The sequence below is a fragment of the Daktulosphaira vitifoliae genome, unplaced genomic scaffold (assembly GCF_025091365.1).
Source record: "Daktulosphaira vitifoliae isolate Bord-2020 unplaced genomic scaffold, ASM2509136v1 Scaffold_2, whole genome shotgun sequence".
Taxonomy (NCBI): Eukaryota; Metazoa; Arthropoda; class Insecta; order Hemiptera; family Phylloxeridae; genus Daktulosphaira; species Daktulosphaira vitifoliae.
Genome location: NW_026099573.1, coordinates 30737943 through 30762599, shown reverse-complemented (window position 1 = coordinate 30762599; position 24657 = coordinate 30737943). Strand labels below are relative to the sequence as shown.

The window sequence follows — 24657 nt, the reverse complement described above, 5'->3', positions numbered from 1 at the left end:
TGGAATCTTCAATTTTAATTCCTCTGTAAAAAATAACAACATCGTTTAAAAACATTTTAGTTACACTATGACCTTCGACATAATTATAATAGGTAACATTATTTTATTGTATTTATATGATTATAATTGTTCTTAAAGATGCTCAATGCTCCTCAACTTTGTTTTTGTAGAGTCTAAAAAATTGGTACAATTATTCGCTACCGTTTTGTGTGGGCTGAGGTTAACAAATAATTAGTCGCGTCCGTTAGATGATTTCATTTAAAACTCGAGGGTATTCTTAGTTGCATATTTATTAATTGTGCTAATAAATGTTACGTATAAGATCCATTGAGTGATATTTCTAGTAAAGACACAAAGTGAAATTATAAATTATTAGGTACAGACTCAACTTGTAAAAAATATACGTCAAAATAAAACGATTTTTTGTTCATTCTTACATTCAAATTTGCCAATTCGTGAGGGTGTAATGTATAGAAGTGTGTTTTGTTGACTTACAAAAACATAAATAATCACTTGTAAAAGTACAAAAATTAGTTAAAATATATGAATCATATGTTATAGTAATATTCATTGTAGTACCGTTATTAGTTTATTGTTTTTTCTACTAATGACTTCTGGATAGTGGTTTTGATTTTCAGGTAGCACTACAGCAATTAACAATTATATCATAATTTATTAAATTCCAATAATATCTTATAGATTTTTTCTTTTTTTTCTAGAAATATACTTGACGGTCAAAATTGTGATACTTAAGCGCCTTAGGAAAAATACGTATTTTTTCTTATTAAAATCAGTACACTACAAAACCTGTCACTTGATAAGTTTTTTTTTTTTTACATCTATTGGTTTGCAAACATATCAATATACTGCCGTGCTAAGCGAAAACAGGATAACTCCATTCAACATGATTTTTCAGGAACACAAAAAAATATTTTTAACAGTAAATCAAGATACCCTTTTTTCCCAATGTATGAACATAAGTCAAATATGGTAACTCCATTATTTTTTATGTGATATACCAAGTTTTTGCTTAGTATTTGGATTTACCGTGTTTTCGCTTACAAAACATCAAATATATTGAACTTACCGTATATTTTCTTATTTTATATTTCAATTTTAGATGGGTTTTAATGGGAAATATGCTACTTTTACATCAAAAATCGGTGTAAAACCATTAAATTTACCTATAGAAACAAAAAAAAATTTTTTTTTAATTTTGGAGTTATCCTGTTTTTGCTTAGCACGGCAGTATAGCTATCGAGTAGTGAAAATAAAACATAGACAATAATTAATATTTATATTTATTTTCAGTTATCCATTTAAAATAATTTGTCCTAATTTTCCATGTATGTAGAGAAAGAACTGGCCATGTTTGTTGAAAAGATAATGTGTTCATATAATTTTTTATCACAATTATGTAAAAGTTAAGATCATTTTTTTATAAAAATGTTATCACTTCACTGATAGAATTTTAAGGCCAAACATCAACGTCATTTTTAAAACCTAAATAAATAAATTCGAAGTATTCAGTTCTGCAATAGTTTCGTTATAAAATTGGAATTGTCGATATTTTATTTATGTTATTCAATAATATAATTTTCAGGATCTTGTATAGATAATTATTTTTGATAATATAACTTTTAAAACATTTTTCATTTTGTTTAGATTCTAATCTGACGACTTTTTCATTATCGATTACATTTTTGAAACAGTTTCAGTCTGTTTTGAAGAAGAAAGTAGTTAGTCAGTTTTTGAATTTGAAAAAATAACTTGTTGTTACTTGATTCAATAATATTTGCTTATTTCATAAAGGATATATACGGGCTGTTGTTTAACGGTTATCCATACTTATGGTAAATAATGATTATAAATACAATATATATAATTTTTTAATTTATAAACTTCTTTACTACATTTATTGTTACTATTGTTTTGTTAAAACTATACAAAATCATTACATGTTTATGATTAAAAAATTCACCTAAGTAAAGATTTTTCTCCTTAAAAGGAGGTACAAGTATTATAAAATATCAATTAAAACACAGAAAATAATTTAACATATATTTATAAATCAAACTTTGACTATCTAAGATATTATTAAATATTATACGGTTTTTACTAATAGATAATAACAATATTTTGAATTACACAGTGCTTATATTAATTGTTTAAAAATACATTAACACATGTAGGAGTCACAACGTTTAATAAATTTTAGCACGCAAATACAAAGTATAAATATTTTATAACCGTAGAAAAAAATGTTTCAAGACCACTCTCTATATTTTTTCTTCTTTTTATTCATCGTTATGAAAAAGTCCGTTAACTTTAAACTAGATTAATCTTTGATCTAAGGTGTTCTTTCCGTTATATTTTATGTTTAACATAGTCGCGACCTAATTCCTATTAACTTTCATTATTTTTCTCTGCATTATGTGTGTAATCATTTTTCGAGAAAAAATTTTAACTACATTGTAATAAAATATTTTAAGGTATTTATTTAAAGATCAACAAAACACGTTTTGTTGTACTGCAACAGAAAATAATAATAACTTTAATGTATATAAGTAAAATTCAATTTTATACAGAGTGATTAACTATGTAACACGTAATATCTTTAAAATTATAAAACTTTCAAGTATCCTATGTTCTATAATTTAAAAAAATGATCTTATCTTCTTTAAAAAAGAATTATTTTCGTTATCTAAGTTATGCTATTTTTAAAATTCTCTCTTAAAATATTAACGAGCATTACTATTAGCATGACAGTGTCTCAATATATTTTTATATATTAATGGAATCGAATTAGATATGAATCTAATACAAATATATTCGTTTAAATTTTTTAAAAAATATTTTTTTATCTGTTTAAAATTTTTTTACTTGCAAATAGGGTACCACGTATAAATTTTAATCTTAAATAAATATAATAAGATAAATTTTATCTTCAAATTATTTTTAAAAATCAAATTTGTAGTTTTTTTTTTTGTAATTTCATCGATTTTTCTCATAAACATTAGACTTATAAAACTGAATTTAGTGTATGTAATTCTTATTAAATTAATAAAATGGTTCCTCGTTACTATCACTGCCATACTTTCACCGGGACGACCTCCAGTTCAGTTGCAACAAATAATGTAATGGTATTCATTTTATCGTTTTAATGCTATTAATATGTATTCATAATATGAAATATATTCAATGCGATTAAATGTTTTACAATTTCAAGTACTTTAAAGTCATCGCTTGAGAATGACGAGATTTGAACGCAAAGTAGATGATTTTTCAATAGAATTTTTTTCAAGATTTATTTATTATACAGTTATAAGGAAATTTTTAGGTGTTAACGCCTTTTTATTCTTAGTATCTATCTTCTGGTATTTGCCAAAGACTTAAGTATTATAATTATTTAATCATTTATTTTTATATGTACTATCCCAGCACTAACGTATAAAAAAAAACGTTATATCTATTTGATTGTATAAGGAATTTAGCATTTTAAACATCATGCCAACAAAAGATGATGTTTTACGATTTTTCAATGCATTTAATTTAAATACCAAACAATCTAGACTAAGGAAGTGATCTATTATGTCGTACACCATAGTTTTGTTTATTTTATATGTATTTTCTTTAGTGTGATAAATAAACGAGGATTTGATAGATTCATTCGATGTGTTTATTCTTTGCTCTATAGCATAAATTTAACAAATGATAAACTAACGTCCTGCGTCATCAAAACACAAAAGAAAAAACATAATTTTGACGTAACAAGGCTATTTGAAGGATAAAAATCACCGTTAAATATTACAGTTCAGTATTTATATAGTTACTGTGCGTGGGCAGTGCATTTAAAAAATGAACCGAGGAAAATGTTTATGTATGTCGATTGTGTTTGTCTGAAAACTAGTTTGGTATAGCGCGATGATGTAAAAAAGAAGGCATGTATTATGTGTTAGCCGTAGGGATTGTAAAACAAAGAAAACATCCGAAAATATAATCGTTATCTGTTTAATAAATTGTATGTTAGGCCAAAACTATTACTCAGTTCTCACGGCTTTGACCAATGTAGTATTATAATAAATAAAGAAATACAAATGCCTAATACAATTTAATAATTTGCATTTATAAATCACCAAACTATAATTAAATAAAAAGTAAATATAAAAATTAATTAAAAAAAAATTTTTAGACAAAATTATTTTCAGTACCTCGGTAATTTTTTTTCTTATGCGTTTCACTAAAAATTATTTACGTTGCTATTAAAAATAAAAATATTTAGGTTTGCGTTACCTTTTATCATTTAACGGATGAAGCAAAATAAATAATGTAAATGTTAGCCTTAAAAATAATTAATGGACTGGGCTCGAGTATATTTTATTTTTATTTTTTAATGAAAAATATATTTTTTATGTTTGTTTTAAAAACTGAAAGTTATCTACTTCTATTATATTTATTTTTAATACTATATAAACGAGCGAAAGTTGATTTTGCAAGCAACATAAACATAATGTTTATGTTACTTTATTTTTAATTTTCGTATTGAATATGAAATGACAAAGTAATATTGTGTGGCATATGAAATTCTAAATTTTTGTACTGTAGAATTTAGTTAAATAATATCAAGTTCTTAGAAATATTCAAACAAAACAATTCTTAGTTATTTTTGAAACCATTTTTACTCGAATCAGCTAATGTATCAACTCAAATGAATTTTGTTGATTTCACAGGTAATTTTGCTTCAAACGTCGGTGACATGATGTACTTCAAATTGGTTGTAATACTAAGTACAAGTGTTGGCAAATTAACCGCGAGGCTGCAGATTGGAGGATCGGAAGTAGTCTGATGCATATTACTGTCTACGAATATTTTAACTTACAATATTAATACTATCATTGTGTAACCGGTGGCTGAGTAGTATACATGAGGTGGTCGAAGCAAAAGCAGGACACGGCCAAGGGTCGCAAACAGGAAACAACACCATGTATAGGCTTGGCGTAAAATGGCCGATCCAAACAAGAGTAAAGCGTTATATTCATCTGGCGTGGCATTCCTAGGGTTCGCGTGCTTTGCACTTGCCGCCACAGCCATTGGATTGCCACTATGGGGCTACTTTGAAAATCCTACAGGTTAGTACATCCAAAAGTATTTATATAATATAGATAAAATATATAAATATAATATAATGCAATATAGGTATAAATATTTAGTTTTAAATCGAACATAGATATTCACAATGATTTTAGTCAAATCCAAAAAATTTTAGTTAGACTTTTCAATAAAAATAACTTATTATTTTTGAACAGATTACATTAAAACATATTTTATTAGAATTTAACTCCCAAAGTAGTTAACATTATGTACATTACTTATAATCATAGAATGAATATCAAGTTACTTATATAATTGTATTTTATAAAGTACTGGCTTAACGTATATTTTAATTTCCATGATTGATCGACGTGCCAAGAAATATTAGGAATATTCTACAAAGTGATATATTTTTATAGATTTACACCTGACAAACACAATATGAAAATATGCCTATCTCCACAATTTCATTTTATTGGTAGAATAAATTCAGAATTTTATAGCTAATTAAATTAAGTCAACAGATAAAAATATATTAGTATAACAGGATAAAATTGCGATAAATCTTAATGGGACATAGTAAATTGGTTGTCTTAGTGTAATTAAAAATATCTATTAAAATTAGATATTATATATTAATATTAGAAAGCTTGGATTGGACAAATGTGTCCAGATTATTGCAAAGATTGTTTTTTATAATTGACGTAGATAGTCTACGTCAGTTAATCAATTTCATTTGAAATTTTATGCTTTGAACCTATTTTTATGGACAATAGTTATTGGCGTATTAAAATATTTTATGTTTTATTAATTTAACATTAATGTAATTTTTCTGGAAAGTTTTTAAAAATTAGCAAAATTAATGTTTTGTTAAACAATTTAAGTGTATGCATTATATTTATTATATTTTGTTTTTTTAATGTTTGAGACCTTTTTTGAAATTATTAATTTAAAACAATGAAGTCTAATAATTATTATAGCAAAACATTTTTGGTTTAATACATTAAACATTATTAATTAATCATTTGGGTATATTTATGCACAAAAGAAAAATACTGGTCATAGTATTGATGAGAATGTCCTCCTAAAGCACATTTTATCATATGTATTACATCAAATGTAATAGAGTTTATGTCACTAGTATTGAATCAAGGACATTTTCATATTAGGAGATACACATCAATATTTTATGCATTGGAACATACTAAGATTTTCATCGAAAAATTACTTACTTTTAGCTTCGATGCGAAGCTGAGAAGGTATTTGTTTTACTATGATGTGTTTTATTTTTTTTGTCTGTTACCACTTTTTCTCAGCTCTCACCGAACGGATTTCTTTCAATGATACGTCAAAAGATCACAAATCGTATCTAGTCGAAGACATTACCCTCAAAAATTGAAAAAAATTTCCCTCGTTCCCCGTAAGTGGGGGAAACCTCCAAAAAAAATACAAATTTAAAAATTTATTTTTCAAGTTTTAATTACATGTTCTTTTGTCTGTTTTTATTTCATTGATTTTGTTATTTATGTTAATACAACTTTTATTAGTAAGCATTTGTTTTTTTAAGTAAAACACCATTTCATTTTCTAGCATCAATTTTTTATTAGACAATAGTTCTAGTGAATGCACTAAAACATTTATTTCATTTTGCAATGATTTTTGTTCCTAAATATATTTAATAGATATTTTATAAGTTTAAGTTGATAGCACGCTGAAAATTCATTATTTATTATATTTAACAGAAAATGTTCACTTAAATTTTGTTCATCACTCAAATTATTTATTTGATTAGCATGATCATTAATTAATATTATTATGATAATTCTGCTGCATATTAATTTGTTGTTGTTTCACCTTATTAAGAGTATTCACAAGGTCTTCATTTTTTTAAAATTCATTCTGTGCACTTTGTAACTATTTACTTCCATTATAACAGTTAAGTTTTGATTTTTTGCTTTCCTATAAAAATAATAATAGTGTTGATATTTGTTTAACATATTTGTTGAATGCTGGTTAAAACTTCTTTCCAAAGTAAAGCAATTTTTGTATTATCTGTATTAACGGCATCAAGATCAATAGAGCTATCCATAACTATTTGATTTAAAATTTGTCTTTTATTAAATTTAGTCTTTGCTCGTTCTTCAAGCTCTTTAATACGGTCTTCTAAACGTATTATTTCTCGAATCAGAGAAATTAATAGTAGATTCTAATAAAAATAATAATATACAATATTATTTATTTCCGTACAGTTTTTTCAATAAATACTTTAAATAATTTAAAGAGTGCCTATTTTTATTGTTTATTTAATAATTCTTTTTTTGTGATGCCTAACATGAGATTCATTATGGTTACACAAAATAAATGTTAAAAATCGCTAATTTTCGAAATTTTTTCAATTTTTTTTACTTAAAATTGCCATAACTTTTTTAAAAATCAATATAAATTTTTTTTTTAATAAATGCATGATGTCCTTACCTATTATTTGGTATATTTTTTTCATACATTTCACCTTTTACCTGCCCACAGGAGGGGATTTAGAATGACAACTTTTTTAACTTAACTTTTAAAAGTGTTAGGTCTGAAGGTCTGACACTTCTATATAAATCTTAAATTAAATCTAATGTAATGTACTTTATTATGGAAGAAAAAAATTTGACCTCTGGACTTGTCTACGTGGTAAAAATGGCTACCGAATACTATTTTTGTGTGAAAATTCTCGATTTTATAATTTACATTTTTTACTTTAAAATGCTATAATTTTTAAAAAAATGTATGGATCAATACAATTTTTTCATGAGAAGTAGTATTTATATACATCTTTTATTCGACATACTTTTTTTTTAAATCAGACTATTTCCTTATATACGGGGGGGGCTCAAATCTGAAAAATGCATATAGAAAGTAGAACTTTTTCAACATAACTTTTGAAAGTGTTCCGAAAGATCTGACACTTTTATATATATCTTAAATTAAAGATGTAATGTACTTTATTATAAAAAAAAAAATTCAGACTTTATTTTGTCTTCACAGTGAAAATGGCTACCGAATGCTATTATTGTGTGAAAATTCTCGATTTTATTTTTTACATTTTTAACTTTATAATGCTATAACTTATTAAAAAGTGTATGGATCAACATAATTTTTTTATGAGAAATAATATTTTTTAATAATCCCTTTTTCATTCAACATACTTTATCTTAATCAGGATATTAATAAGGAACTAGCAGATCATGTAGCTTTAGGAATAATCCACCATTTTTTTAAAATTAAACACTATCTAAAGATTTGCATCGAAGCGTTTTTTTTTCATAGTGATTTTAATCACTGTCCGATATCATTATAATTGATCCAACTATGCCACGACCCCACTGTGCCGCCACTCCACTGTGCTTGGTTTTTTTTTTTTTAGCTGATAATAATTCAGTTTAAATACATTTCCTCCATATCCTATTTTCCTATCAGATTTTTTAAAAATAATTTTGGTTTATTCGAGCGTTTCATAATAAAAACGGGAAAACAATGACTATTGCGTGCTCACTGTCCATGTATTCATTACTATGGACATACATTGTGAGAAAATTTTATGAAAACATTGTTGACATAATAATAATTTATCTTGTTTAAATGCCCTTATCAGACTTATGGAGTACAATAACACTATGCATTGTACGACTTAACTCAATCTAAGTATTGAGGTATCAAAATAAAATCTAAATAATTTATTTTCCTTAACATTATTTACGTTGATATGTCATTGAAAGTTATTATTGCAGTTAGTCATAATGAGGCAAAAGTATGATTTTTTTTTTTTGCAAAACAAAATATAATTTGTGTAATAGCAGCTGAAGAGACGTTATTTGTCACATGACCAAGAATTATTCGGTGTGACATATCATATAGGAAAAAACAGTTTATTCACATGCACTCATTTCTATAAATGTTTAATATTATTTGATAGACTTTAAAACCATAGGTAAATTTAAAGCAAGAGCAGAAGTGTAGGCTACTATGTCACCTTTGCCATCATTGCTTCCACATATTATAATTTACTATGCCGCTATTATTATTACTCAAAGAGTATAATATTATTAATAACAATGCTAAGAAATCGTACAGTGCGATTTTTGCCTATTGTATAATTTTATATAATTTATGTTTATAACTAATATTTTTATGATTTATTCAAGTGTGATTATAAAATTATGGTATACTTCAATCAATGTAAAATATACTCAAATTAGGCGTAATACATTATCATTACTCTGGTACGTCACAGTTGGATTGAGGTACAATAACAATTAAAAATACTTCTTTACGTTATATACATTCATGAGACCGGAAGTCACACTAAGTATTACCATATCAGTGGGTGTTCAATTAATTAAAATAATTAATTTCTGACACATTTTTCAATTCTCGTTATAAAAGAAATTAAAATCATCTTACATAAATGGAAAGACTATATTTAAATTATTTATTAACCAAAAAAATAAAGCATTAAAAAAAAAAATAGTTATTATTTAATAACTTATTTTAAAAGTAATTGCTCTTATGCTTGTTAGTTAAAATTTCCTTATACTTGCCGTATACGTTTGAATTGCATGAAAAACAAGACAAAAGATAGAAAAATGTGCAGTTAAATTTATACTATAGTCATTTTGTTAAGTTTTAACTGAACACGTACCTGATGACATGCTTGGAATACAAATAACCCATTCATCTTCTTGTAAAAAATACGTAATAAGTGTTTAAAAACAACGCGTTAAAACGACAACATAACAAATACTTTTTAAAACTTTAGTTTATGTTTGTATTTTTTTATAAATATTTTTGTAAAGCATTTTAACTTATAATGCACAGAAATGATTATACGTCGAACAAATTATTTTATAAAAAAAAAGCTATTAATTTTAATTATAATTATCAAACTGCTTAAACTCTCTCTTAATATATTTTTTATTATTTATTTTTATCAATAGTTATTATTATTTTAGAACAATCAGATTATTAGACTAATTTTAGTACCTAAGACGTATTTATTACTAAAATAAAATTAACAAAAATTTGATTTAAAATTTTTTTTTTAAAAAAATTTCCATTCTATTTTTAGTTTCTTGATTTTAAAATCAAGAAAGTGTGATGAAAACAAAATTCAACTATAAAAGCTTGAGATAAATTAAAAAAAAAGTTAATAAGACTAAGGGTACTCAACTATTACTTGCACAAATTACTCATTAAGTTATTACAAAGGACTTGTCGTATAGAGACTCAGCTGTGTATTTAAAGAGAAACTCTTATACTTTTACTTTTAATAATAGAAAAGGAAAAATAGTTCAATAATGACGCAAACGTAATAATTTAAAGATATGATGTCTTAATTAGAATCTTATTGAATAGCAAGCTCTTGTTTTTCGTTATTTAAATATAAAAAAACCTCATTTTCTCTCATTTATTTAATAGCTCTCTGTAATCATAAAATTAATTTACAATTACTATTTTAATTATGCCTTCACGATCATTAATTCTTAAACATTTCCCTAAATTAATATTGTTAATTGTTTAATTTAGTACCCTTAAAATGATATATTTTATAAAATAAAATTTATAAGGAATTTGTTTTAAAAAAATTTAATTTTTTATACTTCTTTTAATTTGAAGTAAATTATGATATATGATAATAATATGTCGTATTAGTTAATAAACATTTTTTCAAAACGACCTAAATTTCTACTTATGAGCTTATTTTATCATACACGTAAGTTTTTAATAATCACATTATTTTCAAAAATAGTTTTAATTATTTTTCTTTAAGAATTTTCGTTTAAAGAAGTTTTAGAGTCAAGAACAAAGTATAAATTTCATTATTATTATTCAATAGTTAAACAGTACAAAAAAATAAATATACTTATAAAAAATTTGTTTGACACCAATTTATTTTCATATTACGGATTTATAAACTTATAAATAGAACACTAAAATGTTTTGTTAAGAATGTTTAAAATGTTATTTAAAATAGAGACAATCAATTTTCTATTGGCCGATTTATATTGTTTTATTAATAAAAATTAAAGTTAACTATTACATTGAACGTTGTTGTTTATAAATTGTGTAATTCGTTCAGGAGTCATAGATTATTTCAATTCAAAATGAAATAATAAGCAAATAATATTTACGAAGCGTTAAAAAAGATTACGTCTCACATGAAAGAAAGCATAGTTTCCTCTAGGTTAATATTATAAAATGTTATTGTATCAATTTTCTAGGTAAGATTTTTGCTGCTGTATTTTACTTGTCTTCAAACTTTGTCCGAAGTAGATTACATATAATATATTACAATATAATTACAATTATTATTATGGTCACTGAGCTCTATGAAAACTTTGTAGGTACAATGACCCTTTAATCAAAATAACGTCAACAATTTTTCATGTTTCTTATCAATTATTTAAAATATTTTTTCTTGAGGACAAATTAGTAAGCTCGAAATATTTATATTGTTTTCTATGTATGTGTCAATGACACAACACAGTTTAAAATAACAGTCGGACATTAGTTCTAAAATATCATTCCACCCACCTTACGATATACGTTTATGTACAGTCCATGTATTTACAATACCATTATGTAGGACGATTCTATAAATGTATAGGTTACATTGAGTATAGACTACATATGCACACCACTGAAATATTTTATCACCAATTAACCTTTAATGTTATATCCATTATTGCCTATTTGGTCTTTTCGTTTTTTCAAACACCCTTTTTCACTATTTGAGCTTGGCAAATTGTTAGGAGTTATTATTTAGCATGACGTGGGCTCGTTATATTAAACAAAACTCATTATATACCTTTTAATTTATTAGTTTACTGTTATTGATCAGTTGTTTACATCCGAGTACACTCTAAAACACGAATCAATATTAGTAATTAGTGACAGTCGAATATTTTATATTTTAGTCGAGCAAATTTATAAACAGCATTACGTGTCAACAAATATTCTGTATAAAACTAATATTGTTTTTTACAATAGAAATAATAACTTTTACCCTAACTAATTTCAACACTCCAACATCAACAACTAGAATTATTAAAGTAATTCATATTAGAAATTGACAATTACTGCATAGGTATATGTAAAAAAAATAAAAATATAGACTTAAAGTGTTATATTGTTTAATTGGTAACTACTCATATTGGACACGCGTCATCTTTGGGTTACATTTTAAAACATTAATATTTGCATTTAAAGGTTAACTCTAAATGAATAAATATTTTTTTCAAAAAACCAAAATTCCCGTTATCATCTGAACACACCTCGTATTATTTTGAGTTTTTGAGAAATCAGTTATGATTTTATAATTATTATTTGTATAAGTTGAAAATTTATTTGTCAATAATAAGCTATAATTCATACTTATATATTTGATATTTTAATTACTAGTGCTATTAATATTTCTGTGTTTTATATTTATATGTATTTTATTAGCTGTTTTTAAGTTATATACATTATTTATTGTTATTCATTTAATTATCTAATTGTTTATTAAAATTATAGCAATCTAATGGGATGTATTTTCATTTATTTAACTTAGAAATATGACATTTTTTGTGTGTATGAATAATTTGAATTATTATTCAAACAAACGCAAGTTTTCTATATATATTTAATTCGATTATTTTATTCATATTTAATTTATTTATTTTTAATATAGAAGTCTAAAAAATTAACATCATATTTCTACTGTAAACTGTATACTAAAAAATTATTAATTAAACAAATATAACTCTTTAAGACTATATTTTAATTTTAATTATTTACATATACCTATAAAATAATTTCATTGAAACTCCTATACATATTTTTAATTTTCGAGCGTTCGTATAAATTCAAATTAAAGTCTTAATTAGTTATAAAATAATACGATTCTTTTATCTTTTTAGTTTTGCTTTATAATGTCAGTATATTCGAGTCTCTCACGCATTAAAATAATATGTGTATACGGTGCATGACCACAAAATTAATGGACGCCAGTTTTATAAAATTGTTCGTGTACGTCTATATTTTTAAAGGATCTGTGAAAAAGTTTAAGTTAGTGTGACTTCTTTTTTAGTAATTTATAGTATTAACACGTTATAATGAATTATATTATTCTTCAGCATAAAATTCTTTTTGTAAAAAAAAAAAACAATTATATGATTTAAATAAGAAAACAATTATAACTATATTATAATATTTTTATATTATTTTAAAAAGATTTCTTCTAAAATTTTAACTATGAATTAATGTAGGAGATATAACTTATTTTAAGTTATTCACTAGTAAACTTTATTCTAAATCAGTAATAATTAAAATATCTTTATATAAATTATAATTTAAAAAAAATTGTATTCGATGTAAATTTACTTTATTTTTCCAAACTAATATTTAGGTGTATTTAATCGTAAAATGTAAAATAAAATATAGTTTTAACTTAGTTTAATTTAATTCAAAGTTTTTATTAATTTCTTCAGATTGCCAATATTCTTTTACAATAGGCTTTGACGAAACTTGTGTATTGTCCATTTTTATTATGAATATCTATGAAATATTTTTTTTATATATTGAATAAAACAACAGAATATTAACCGAAATATCAAGATTAGTTTTATCAGTCATTGTTTTCATGTGGTAAATTTTCAAAAAATTGCAATAGATAATTAAAGGAAGGGCTAACGACTTTTCTTCGTGGAGAAGATACTATATTACAAACTTTAGATGTATGCCTATTAATTTACTTACATTATTTTCTTAACGAAATTAACACATAAAAGAAATAACTTTTTCGATACAAGGTAGTTGTAGAGTTTTTGAAAGCAGTGAATTGTTTTTATTGATCTATGTTTTAAATTAATTCATCTCTCTTGAAATAAGAATTAATTTCATCATAACACAATTATAATTTTCATGTACGAATTATGACGAAAATATCATAATTTTTACGTCAAAAATTTATTAATATCACTTGTAAAACCAATTTATTAATTACTTAACTGAATAATTTATATTACAAGTATGCGAAAAAATTATGATTAATATATATATATATTAGGGTGGTCTAAAAGTGACAAAAAAAAAATTTTTTTTTTAAGTTATACTCCTACACTTGAAAATTGTTCTACCTGGTTTTATATACAATTCTCAAGAAAAAAAAACACTAAAAATTAATTTTTGAGCCATCCCAAGCTATTTGAAAATTTTTAACTTAAAAAAAAAATAAAATAATAATGAATACTATTTTATGTATACGTTCTTATATTTTTTTTATCAATAAGTCAAGCTATATTATATAAATCATTTTTAACATTTCTAATTTTACTTACTAAAGAATTAAAAAATTATAGAAAAGTTGAATTGCTTTTTTTTAAAGTTTGTTTGCTGCAATCAGGGTAAATCTTCCGATGCTCAGAAACTACTTGTAAGAGAAACTGAAGTTGATCCTCATCATGAGTAATTTTGCGATTAAGGTCTTGAATCAATGAAACTCCTTTTTCTGCCAAGTCATTGGTAACTCGAAGATTCTTAAAAACTTCCTCTGCTTTTAAGTAGCTTTTAGACTCGGTCCAGTTTACCACGTCATTTTTCAAAAATTCATCGACACCAAATTCTGTGAAAATTTGTATTGTATTTTTGTTAGCTAAATCATGAAGCTGTAAATTTTCTACATCGTGTTGGTCAATTTTCGGTCTTACATTGGGAACTTCTGGAGAGGGGTTATTATTTATGGCGTAAATTATCTTACATTTGGTTTCAACAGGGACATTTTTGTCGAACAGACAAAGACCAACTAACTCATCTGACAAATACCATAAATGACCCATCATTTTTTTTACAGTGGCTTTTGAAATATGTGGATTATCATATTTTATTAAGGTCTTTATCAGTTGCAAGTCATTATTTGGAGCACATGCCGCCAAAGTTGCAGTGAACTAATTTTTTAAATGGACGGTTACAATGAAAACACATATTTCCTCGAGGCCCCTTTTTTCTTTGGTACTTAGATGAAATTGTTCACTAAACATAAATATTTTTAAACAGTAAATTACTTTTGACATCCAACGTGAATGACTAGTAGCACCTGGAGTCATAAATTTTATTCCTCTGGTGGATTCTTCACCAAGAAATATAACTGAATCTTTTTAAGAATCTATTTTAAGAATCTTCGAGTTACCAATGACTTGGCAGAAAAAGGAGTTTCATTGATTCAAGACCTTAATCGCAAAATTACTCATGATGAGGATCAACTTCAGTTTCTCTTACAAGTAGTTTCTGAGCATCGGAAGATTTACCCTGATTGCAGCAAACAAACTTTAAAAAAAAGCAATTCAACTTTTCTATAATTTTTTAATTCTTTAGTAAGTAAAATTAGAAATGTTAAAAATGATTTATATAATATAGCTTGACTTATTGATAAAAAAAATATAAGAACGTATACATAAAATAGTTTTCATTATTATTTTATTTTTTTTTTAAGTTAAAAATTTTCAAATAGCTTGGGATGGCTCAAAAATTAATTTTTAGTGTTTTTTTTTCTTGAGAATTGTATATAAAACCAGGTAGAACAATTTTCAAGTGTAGGAGTATAACTTAAAAAAAAAATTTTTTTTTGTCACTTTTAGACCACCCTAATATATATTGAAGATTACGGGTAGTGAAATTTTAATGTATAATGACGCATGAAAGTTATTTTTGGTATTCAAAACAATCATATGTTTCAGGTTGTAGGCCTATACACATAAAAAATTAAAACTGTGGAAATTATATGTTGTAATGTAAATAAATTACAAACAATAATGATACCCAAATAGCCACGATAAAGGTGTATCATCACAATTGCCTATCAAAATTAATTTAAATAAAATACAAATGACATGATATATTGCAAAATTTGACTACAAATATATGAAAATTTATTTAATAAAAAATGACAAATTAAAAAATATATATAACTTGATTTTAGTCAAGTTGTTAGCACTATAAAATTTATATCATATAAGCGAGAATGTAATTTTGTTACCAATGGTGATGGTATTCCAATTAGATATTAAAATCATTATTATTGGTTACTTCTAGAAGTCAATAGTTAGATAAGTAGAATAATTGAGGAGGTCATTAGTATGTGATATCTTAACGACTAAATTATAACAAATGTAGCTGTAACCATCAGATTTCGTTTTTTTTTTTTACATTTAAATAATAAATAAACACAAATACGTATATAACTGGGTTGTTGAACTCTTGTGGTCAGCAGAAAACATCAAAACAAAGGTGTTTAGTGGATATTCTCTTGGTGCTATTGGTTCTTGTTTTTTTCGTCGCCCACTTTTCATATGCGCTTCTGTGTGCTTTTTGTTTTCCTTCCAGTATGCACGCTGTGTTTTCACATTGTCACCATAGTACAAACAATGATAATTATTGTTATATTTGAACTCATTGTATGAATACATCTATATGCATTCCATAATATTATATTATTATCGTAATTATGTGCTAAGTCACTTTTGTATACATTATAACTATTCGCTTCAGCACCGACGAGAGACACAGCGAAAAGTTGGCGTTAAAATATTAACGAATAATCATTGTCATGGTGTCCATATCTTATTTACTAATATATATACACAGTTCCAGCTATTACTGTGTTTTCATTACGATAACAATAAAAACTGTTTAATTATAATTATTATTTAACAAAAGCTTCTAAAACGGGTGCAGCAGCCTTAAGCATTTAACGGGAAAAATATAAAATAAAAAAACCATTTAAGTTTAGTTCAAAATCCAAAATAGACTTAAAATATACTGGTGGTTATAAACTTTATTAAATCACTTATAACTTAATGTTGTTTTCCATACCTCGTATAAAATTATTTAGTAATTAATTAATGCGTGTTTCATAATAACATAGATACAATTTGAACATATTGTTGGAGAAATTTAATTTATTTCTTCCCTCTTTAAAAATATGTTTATACATTTACACGTAGTTTCCATAATTTTTAGGATGTTTTAACAGTAATAAAAGCTAAGGCATTACTTTTTTATAATACACTTTATTTAGTTAAAACCAAAAAAAGTATACGTTTCATTATCATATATGTAGTGCAAATATTTTTTTATACTAGACACTGCAAGTGATAATACTTTCCTAGTTAATTAATTTTTTGATAAATATGTTATATTTATTGTTATAATGTATACAATATTTAAATATTGTAAAAGTATATGATGTAACGTGCTTTAATTTATTATTGAAATTGCTGTCAACATAATACTTTAAAGCAACCAAGTAATGGTTGTCAAAAAAATTTTCTCTACTTTCTATTATTCACTAGTTGTATTATATTTCGGATAAAATGTCTCATAAAATACTCTTTAATTATACTTGGAATGATTTAAGATTCATGTGAAAGCAAAGTCAATGTATTTTTTGATATTTAGGTAAAGTAGAAAAGATTAAGGTTTAAATTAGAACATTATGTCAAAAAATGTTTCGCTATAATTTGAAAAGATTATTATTAGCTTCGATGCGAAGCTGAGGAGGTTTTGTTTTGTGGTGGTGTGTGTTTTTTTTTAGTTTTTCATAATATAACAAATTAAATCCGAATGAAATTTTATTAAATTTTACTAGATACAATAAGCTTTTTTTTTATGCTTCTTCAAAACATTCAATGAAAATCCTAAGTATAGGAAATGTTTGAAAGAGACCACTTGCGTATTTATAAACATTTTTTTTCACTCGATATTTGAAAAAGTTCGGAAAGTACTTATATTAAATTAACCTATATCAAATTAAAGCTATTGAATTGTACTACAATATTAAAAAAAAATTTGCCCCGAGGATTGTTCTACTATGTAAAATCGGCCATCAAAACAAAAAATTAATGTTATTTTAAATTAAGCAAATAATTTAACAAGGATTTAATATTCGGATGAAATTATAGATCATAAAAATAGTAAAATTACAAATATACAAATTTTGAAATTTAACAGATTTGCACCGAGCGCTTTTTATGATAATGATGTAAATCACTGTCAAATATAATCTATAGTTCTACGTTTCAACTTTGCCACGTTCCCATTGTGTCGCTATTTCACTGTGCTAAGTTTTTAAAATTAAAATAATAGGATACGATTTAACAATTAAATAGTAAAATAACTTAAGAAGTCAAAATCGATTATTTGATGTGTAACCATTGTATTTTATAGTTTGACAAATAATTTTACTAGACAGTAGTCATGTGAAAAATATGTTCATCTTATCATGTTAAGGATAATACACGATGTCCTTGGTGATGCTAGAAACGCTTTTTTATTAACTTGCATGTCTTTTGTGATTTAGCACTTCAATCGTAAAATATAGATTATATAATAGTAAGGTGAGTTACATATAGACATGGCGAATTTACACGCATTCTAGTAGGATCTTCTCGTATGTGTATAATAATTGTTATATCCAATGTATTCAACCTAAATGAATTTCTTAATAACAATGTAGTAATATAACATTCTCTTTTAAAAAGATAATAATGATAAATAGCATACTATTAGTACTATAGGCTGATTGATTCTAGAATGAACCCTCATGACTTCGATGTTGCCATTATTCGCACCAGTGTATCTTCACTCTTATTGCTCTTAGTCTTCATCTAGTACCATGACCGTTGATAAATTGTATACAGATAAGATTGCTAAAAAAGTAATAATCAGATAGTATAGCAACAACAATAATGTCGTCAATGTTGATAATAACAGTAATAAAAACCAATTTGTTTCTTTTATTCAATAAACACTATGTATATGTTAAGGACAAACACCCTGGTGTGCAAGTATTCTGTTACATTAGATGTGTGTTAGTAATTATAGTTTTACATATTTGCCTTACGGTAATTGTCACATCGAATTGTTACTTGAAGCAATTTAATTATAAACTAAAATAATGAAGTAATTACAGTTATCTTAAATAACAATTCTTTGTATGTTTATAAAAATTGTATAATAATAATCATTAATGTGTCTAATTTTCCTTCGTATTTTTGTTATTTCATATATTTTATGACATTTTAATAATTCAATTTCTACTTGACCTTAAGAACGCGTTCATTCATCTCAACTAATGTATTTTCTTAGTAACTTTAAAAAATTACTTTACATTCATTCAAATTAATAGTCTTTCTAATACGTCAATGTATTTAGTGTGTTATATTAATTATAGTATTTTTTTGAATTTTTAACTATGTTACATGTATACTCATTAGGGGTGTCTCTAGATATTTTTAGAGAAATGAAAGTGAATTTTACATATTTCAATATCGTAACGAATATACTATTTATCATAAAAATTCCGACCACTAATAATTATCGTTTAATTCGCATGTTTTATGCGAACATTTAAGGGGTTGATATATCCTACCACACTACTTGCAAAAACAATTTGATACTCATTATTCATTAGTAATTACTATATTACATTAAAATGAAAGTCTAATTAATGTTTTAATTAATTTTATAAAAATTTATCTATTTATTAAATAAACATAATTTATTTCACTTTTATATTTTCTTAATAGTTCTTTATTTTTCTTATTTTAATCGATATCAATATTACAATCTACCAGAAGTTTTATAGATTTTAAAATAATTTTGAACCCTTAGAAAATATTATTAATTTTTGAAAATATTATTTTCTTTTATGCTTTTTGGGAGGTTATTAAGGTGATCTATAAGCTCCATAACTGGTTTTATTATCTAAGTCTATCTCTATTTGACTAATACAATAATACTATATCACGTATAGCGATATATCATGCTTTCCTCAACAAAAAGGTTCAAGTTAAAGTTAAAGTTTCATTTTTTTCTTTTTTCTTTTTACTTTCATTTGCACGTTTTGCTATACCCATCTTTAGTTGAATAAAACGATTAATTATTTTAAAGACTAAGTAAAAGAAAACTGCTGCATATAATGACTTTGACATGAAACAGTAACAAAAAAAAAACGATTGCGACCACGACAGTAATTCACAGTAATAATATTAAAATATGTTATTACAATAGAAGAGATCGTGATCAAATAAAAAGAACATTAAAAAAATAATTAAGTCCCTGGTCTCGCCTCGTAATCTCCTATCGGAATGACAACAATGACTGACAGGGGCTTCATAATAAAAAGGTTGTTGGAAAATCGTGTTCGCTTAAAAAGAACTTGGTGCACTATGCGTATAAAATATGGATAATCATAAATTATTACGTTTTTAAAATATTATTACATTACATAAGAATTATTAGTAATAATATTTAACTTATTTTAATTTACTTTTGTTTGAATGAATTGATTATTTTAATAATTCTTGTGTAATTACGTATATACTATTGTATGATTTGAGTTATTGTTTTTACAAATACTGATTATAATTATAACATTGAATGTTGTTAGTGTAGCGTGTTAATATTTTAAATCAATACTTATTGATTGGTAATGTCATTAATATGAAAATAATTTCAAGTGTCGTTTTTGTATATAAAAAATAAAAAAAATATATAACATTTTCTTAAGTCATCCTTTTTTAATTAGTTTTATAGCTTTTTTATTCATAAATTGTTCCAGTCAGTGCATAATAAATGCAAATATACTATATACTTCAACAATTTTTTAAAGTTTAAAAACGTTAGTGTTTAATAACCTAACTTTTTAAAACGTATCTAACAATGTGTGTTACATATTTAGATCACATTTTTATAAGGTACAACCTGATTCTATGCAAAGTTTAGCGGTCCGGTCACGCGATCTAATTACAAAGTCAACGTTCTCTACTAAGAATACTTACGTAGTATTTATAAGTTATTTTATATCGAACCATCCAGTGAACTACAATATATTAGCGTGACGGTAGCTAAAGATCATATCACAAGATTGATATTACCATCCATAATCATTGATTGCACCATAAGATAAGTAACTTCAAGCTAAATTTTCAAATGTAAATGAAACATTTGAGAATTATTCTAATTTTAAATTATTGATTTATTTATCATATTTATATTTCTATACATTTTAAGTTACGTTTTAAAACCATCGTTTAATGTTTATACTTTTTTATGATAAAACTTAATTTTAATTTCAAAAATAGTCACTAATATGTTTATATATTTCATCAAATTTATTGTTCAAAAAAATTATACATTATTCATAAGAAATATTTTAACTAGAATAAATATATTATTATGTATAAATGTAGCATACAATTTAACTAGATGAACAAATTTTGTTAAATTTTTGAGTTATCTAAAAATAAATAATGAAATCAGTAGTTACAATTTGTTAATTTTTAAATCTTTAAAAGAAAATTTTTGTTAAAAAAGTTTTTATTACACATTGTTCTTTTATGCTGTCAAACTTTTTATGATTAAATAAAAAAATACTTTAATAGATTTTAATTTATTTATTCTATCAAGTGTTCAAGCTTAATTTTACTCAAACATGTGTTAGAGGTTAAACGTTACTATTTAAATTATGGCGACCTACTGTAGATCATTAAAATTGTATGATTAATTGTAACGTGAATTTTTCTTATTTAAATTACACATTAACAGTAAACCATTAACGTTACATGGTCATGCATCCCAGAGTAAATAAACCATACATGTACTATACAATAAAATAATAGTATGTTAGTGCTATATTTTTTCTTTAATTTTACTTTGAAATAATTTTGTTTAATAAATTATATTTAACGACATTATAGATTTAAAATAATTGATAATTTAACTCCAAGTAATGTCATAATCATACGAATTTCGATGTGTATTACCTGAGATTTCAATAATTTAAATAACTCAGTAAGGTGTATACTAATTCATCAAAATTTAACTATGGTTATCCAAAATCACCGATTTTAATTTAAATAATTATTATAATATGTCGTGTCTGATAAATAAATAAAAATAGTTATTAAGAAAAAAATGAATAAAAATTGTAATTTCAAACGTTAACAACTGCAGAAAATTGTATTTTAAATAATTAATTGTCAGATACACTTATAACATTTTTGTTTCCTTCTCAGTAACTTTGTCTTCGAGTTCCTTCTGTTCCAATTCTTTTAGTTTATCTGTCATTTTCACATTTTCCTGTTGTAACGTGTAAATTTGTTGTGTTACAGTCTCAAATTCTTCTTTTAACTTTTCTAGTTCCACTTTTTCAGTAATAATTTCTGTCATGTGATTTCTCATAAATCTAACAAAATTATGATATAAGTAGAATGTAAAAGAATATAATTTTTAATGAAATATGCTGTATAATTTATTATAAATATTATTATCGTAAGATTAGTTTTGAAAAAATTATATTTTAAAATAATTTTCTTATAAAAAATTATTATCGATTAGAAAGTTATAACCCTAAAAACGTTATTATGAGGNTCTTATAAAAAATTATTATCGATTAGAAAGTTATAACCCTATAAACGTTATTATGAGGTTAAACTTTATGCGAAACATATCTTATGCGTCTAAAATGTGTCAATATATGTAAAAATACCAATTTTAAAATTTTTTTATAATCCGTTCTTACTCTAATGGATCTACAGGCTTTTCATCCAATTCATATAGTTTAATTAACACATTGGTTAATGCTGTTAATACTCCAGCAGTTTCTAAAAAGTTTTTAAACTCTTCTCGTTTTACATCTAAAGGCTAATAAAAAGATAGTGAATAACTGTAAGAGATTTTAATAGACCATATAAAAAATAACTTAAATTATAAATTAGTAAAATTTTATTTCTTTCATTTACTATTTAATTTAATAAGTCATTTTACGTATATTTTTAGAATGAAAATTTGCTTACACGTTCGCTTCGAGTTTCTGCCATTGTAAATCTAATTTAATATATTGGTATAAATGAGTAAATATTAATACCCAATTAATTCGTTAGTTTATATTATAAATAAATGTTATTAAATAACATTTTTATTATAAAAATAAGATATTTGTGATATAAATTAAAAGTATCCATTTTGCATTATTGTTTTTAGCCAGAATATTGCAACATTTTTTTTTACCTACAAAACTCTAATTTACAATAATCTAAAATTATAAAATTAAATTTTAAGACTGATTTATACCTCTTATTCCCTTTAAACGATTTACAGTTACCCAACTTTTGTCGAGGAAATTTTTTATATGCATTGTAATATAGTGACATCTAAAAATTATTAAAAATACTAGGGCAAAAAAAAAATGTCCATTGTACCAATTACACTCAGACATTTTACAAGATAAAATAATGAGTATAAATAATATAAAATTCAAGATTAAAAATTTATTAAATTGAAATTACTAAAAATCGTGGATATATATTTTGGGATTAATGTTATATTATCAACGTAAAACACATACAAAAATTATTGGTACCTACTAGTATCGAAATTTCTTCATCATCAGTTAAAAGATTAACTAATAATCATATAAAATGTATAAAAATAGTAAACTACGTAAAAAATATTTGTTTTTTATATGTATGTTGTATATAAATGTTCATATTTAAATAATAAATGTTTCATAGCAACGACTTTAAATATCAGTTATGATTTTATTTAACTATAAAAGATAATCTATATGTACAATTTTAATTTAATGTGTTTTATTAAAGCAGTTTAAACTAGCAATGCACATCAGTAAAAAATGGAGTTATTTTTCGTTAAAGAATTTTTTTAACATTTTTACTTAAATTTTAATATAAAACAATAAATTCAATATTATGAAAAACAATTAATAATATTTTTATAGTATTTATGGTTATAATAAACATGATATCTTCAGAGTCAAATCTTAAACGTCGAATTTTGCATAAACTATTATCTCCAGATCGTCCTAAAAGTATAGATATGTATTTATGGTCGACGAACCCTTATTCATCGAGTTATTTTTTAAAAGTGTAATTCTATACTATCTCAATTTCAAAAAAATAAAGCCAGTTGCGACCGACTTTAGATTCAAATTAGAGTTATAATTCACTCGATGATGAGGCTTCTTCAAAAGTTGAACCACTTGATGTTTATTTTTTAAAAGAAAGAATTTTTTTCAATATTCGTTTAAATGACTCACATGCATCTTGTTTCGATTAAAAATTCAAAATAAATTGTTGTTTAGGTAACGGTATTTTTGGCAAAGTATACAAGTGTACCACTTTAGTAGAATGCATTCTTATGCTATTAAAAGATTGACCGGTTCAATCTCTAATACTCGATTGTTCAGGGTAAATTAATTTCGAAAATAAGTATATATTCATGCAGCTTCAGGGTATCACTCTAACAATGTGTCTTATTAATCAGCATGGCATGAGAGAAACTGTTCAAACAGAGTTTTGTAGCGGTGATACTTAGAATGTCTTGTTCGTACATCAAGTTATACTTTTAGTAATCGTGTTCTTAGGCGATTGATTTGTAACGTATGCAATATCCATTCAAATAATATTGTTCATTTGGCTATTAAAGCCAAAAATATATTTATATTTCTTACAAATAATATGTCATCGT

General features: G+C 24.3%; 2 protein-coding genes across 7 annotated transcripts in view; one reads left to right on the top strand and one right to left on the bottom strand.

Moving 5' to 3' along the window:
* LOC126897482 (uncharacterized) overlaps positions 1–24657 on the top strand; it is a 38188-nt gene that overhangs the window by 7079 nt on the left and 6452 nt on the right. For 4 of the 5 annotated variants that reach the window (XM_050671119.1, XM_050671122.1, XM_050671120.1 and 1 more), the window contains one exon: positions 4731–5129. In XM_050671119.1, coding sequence (XP_050527076.1) covers positions 5003–5129 — 127 coding nt within the window. In that variant the 5' untranslated portion in view covers positions 4731–5002. Of the gene's footprint in view, positions 1–1725; positions 1854–4730; positions 5130–24657 lie in introns of those variants that run through there. The other variant, XM_050671121.1, reaches the window with a different exon arrangement.
* Positions 21487–23642, bottom strand: LOC126897483 (c-Myc-binding protein-like). 2 transcript variants are annotated; one of them, XM_050671125.1, is made up of 4 exons: positions 23538–23642; positions 22968–22998; positions 22694–22815; positions 21487–22357 (listed from the first exon to the last, which is right to left on the bottom strand). In XM_050671125.1, exons 2-4 carry the CDS (start codon positions 22989–22991, stop codon positions 22162–22164), a joined length of 342 nt encoding a protein of 113 aa, XP_050527082.1. In that variant the 5' UTR covers positions 22992–22998; positions 23538–23642; the 3' UTR covers positions 21487–22161. The 2 variants fall into 2 exon arrangements, with proteins under 2 accessions (XP_050527082.1, XP_050527083.1); XM_050671126.1 differs by lacking the exon at positions 23538–23642 and having other exon boundaries at positions 22968–23002.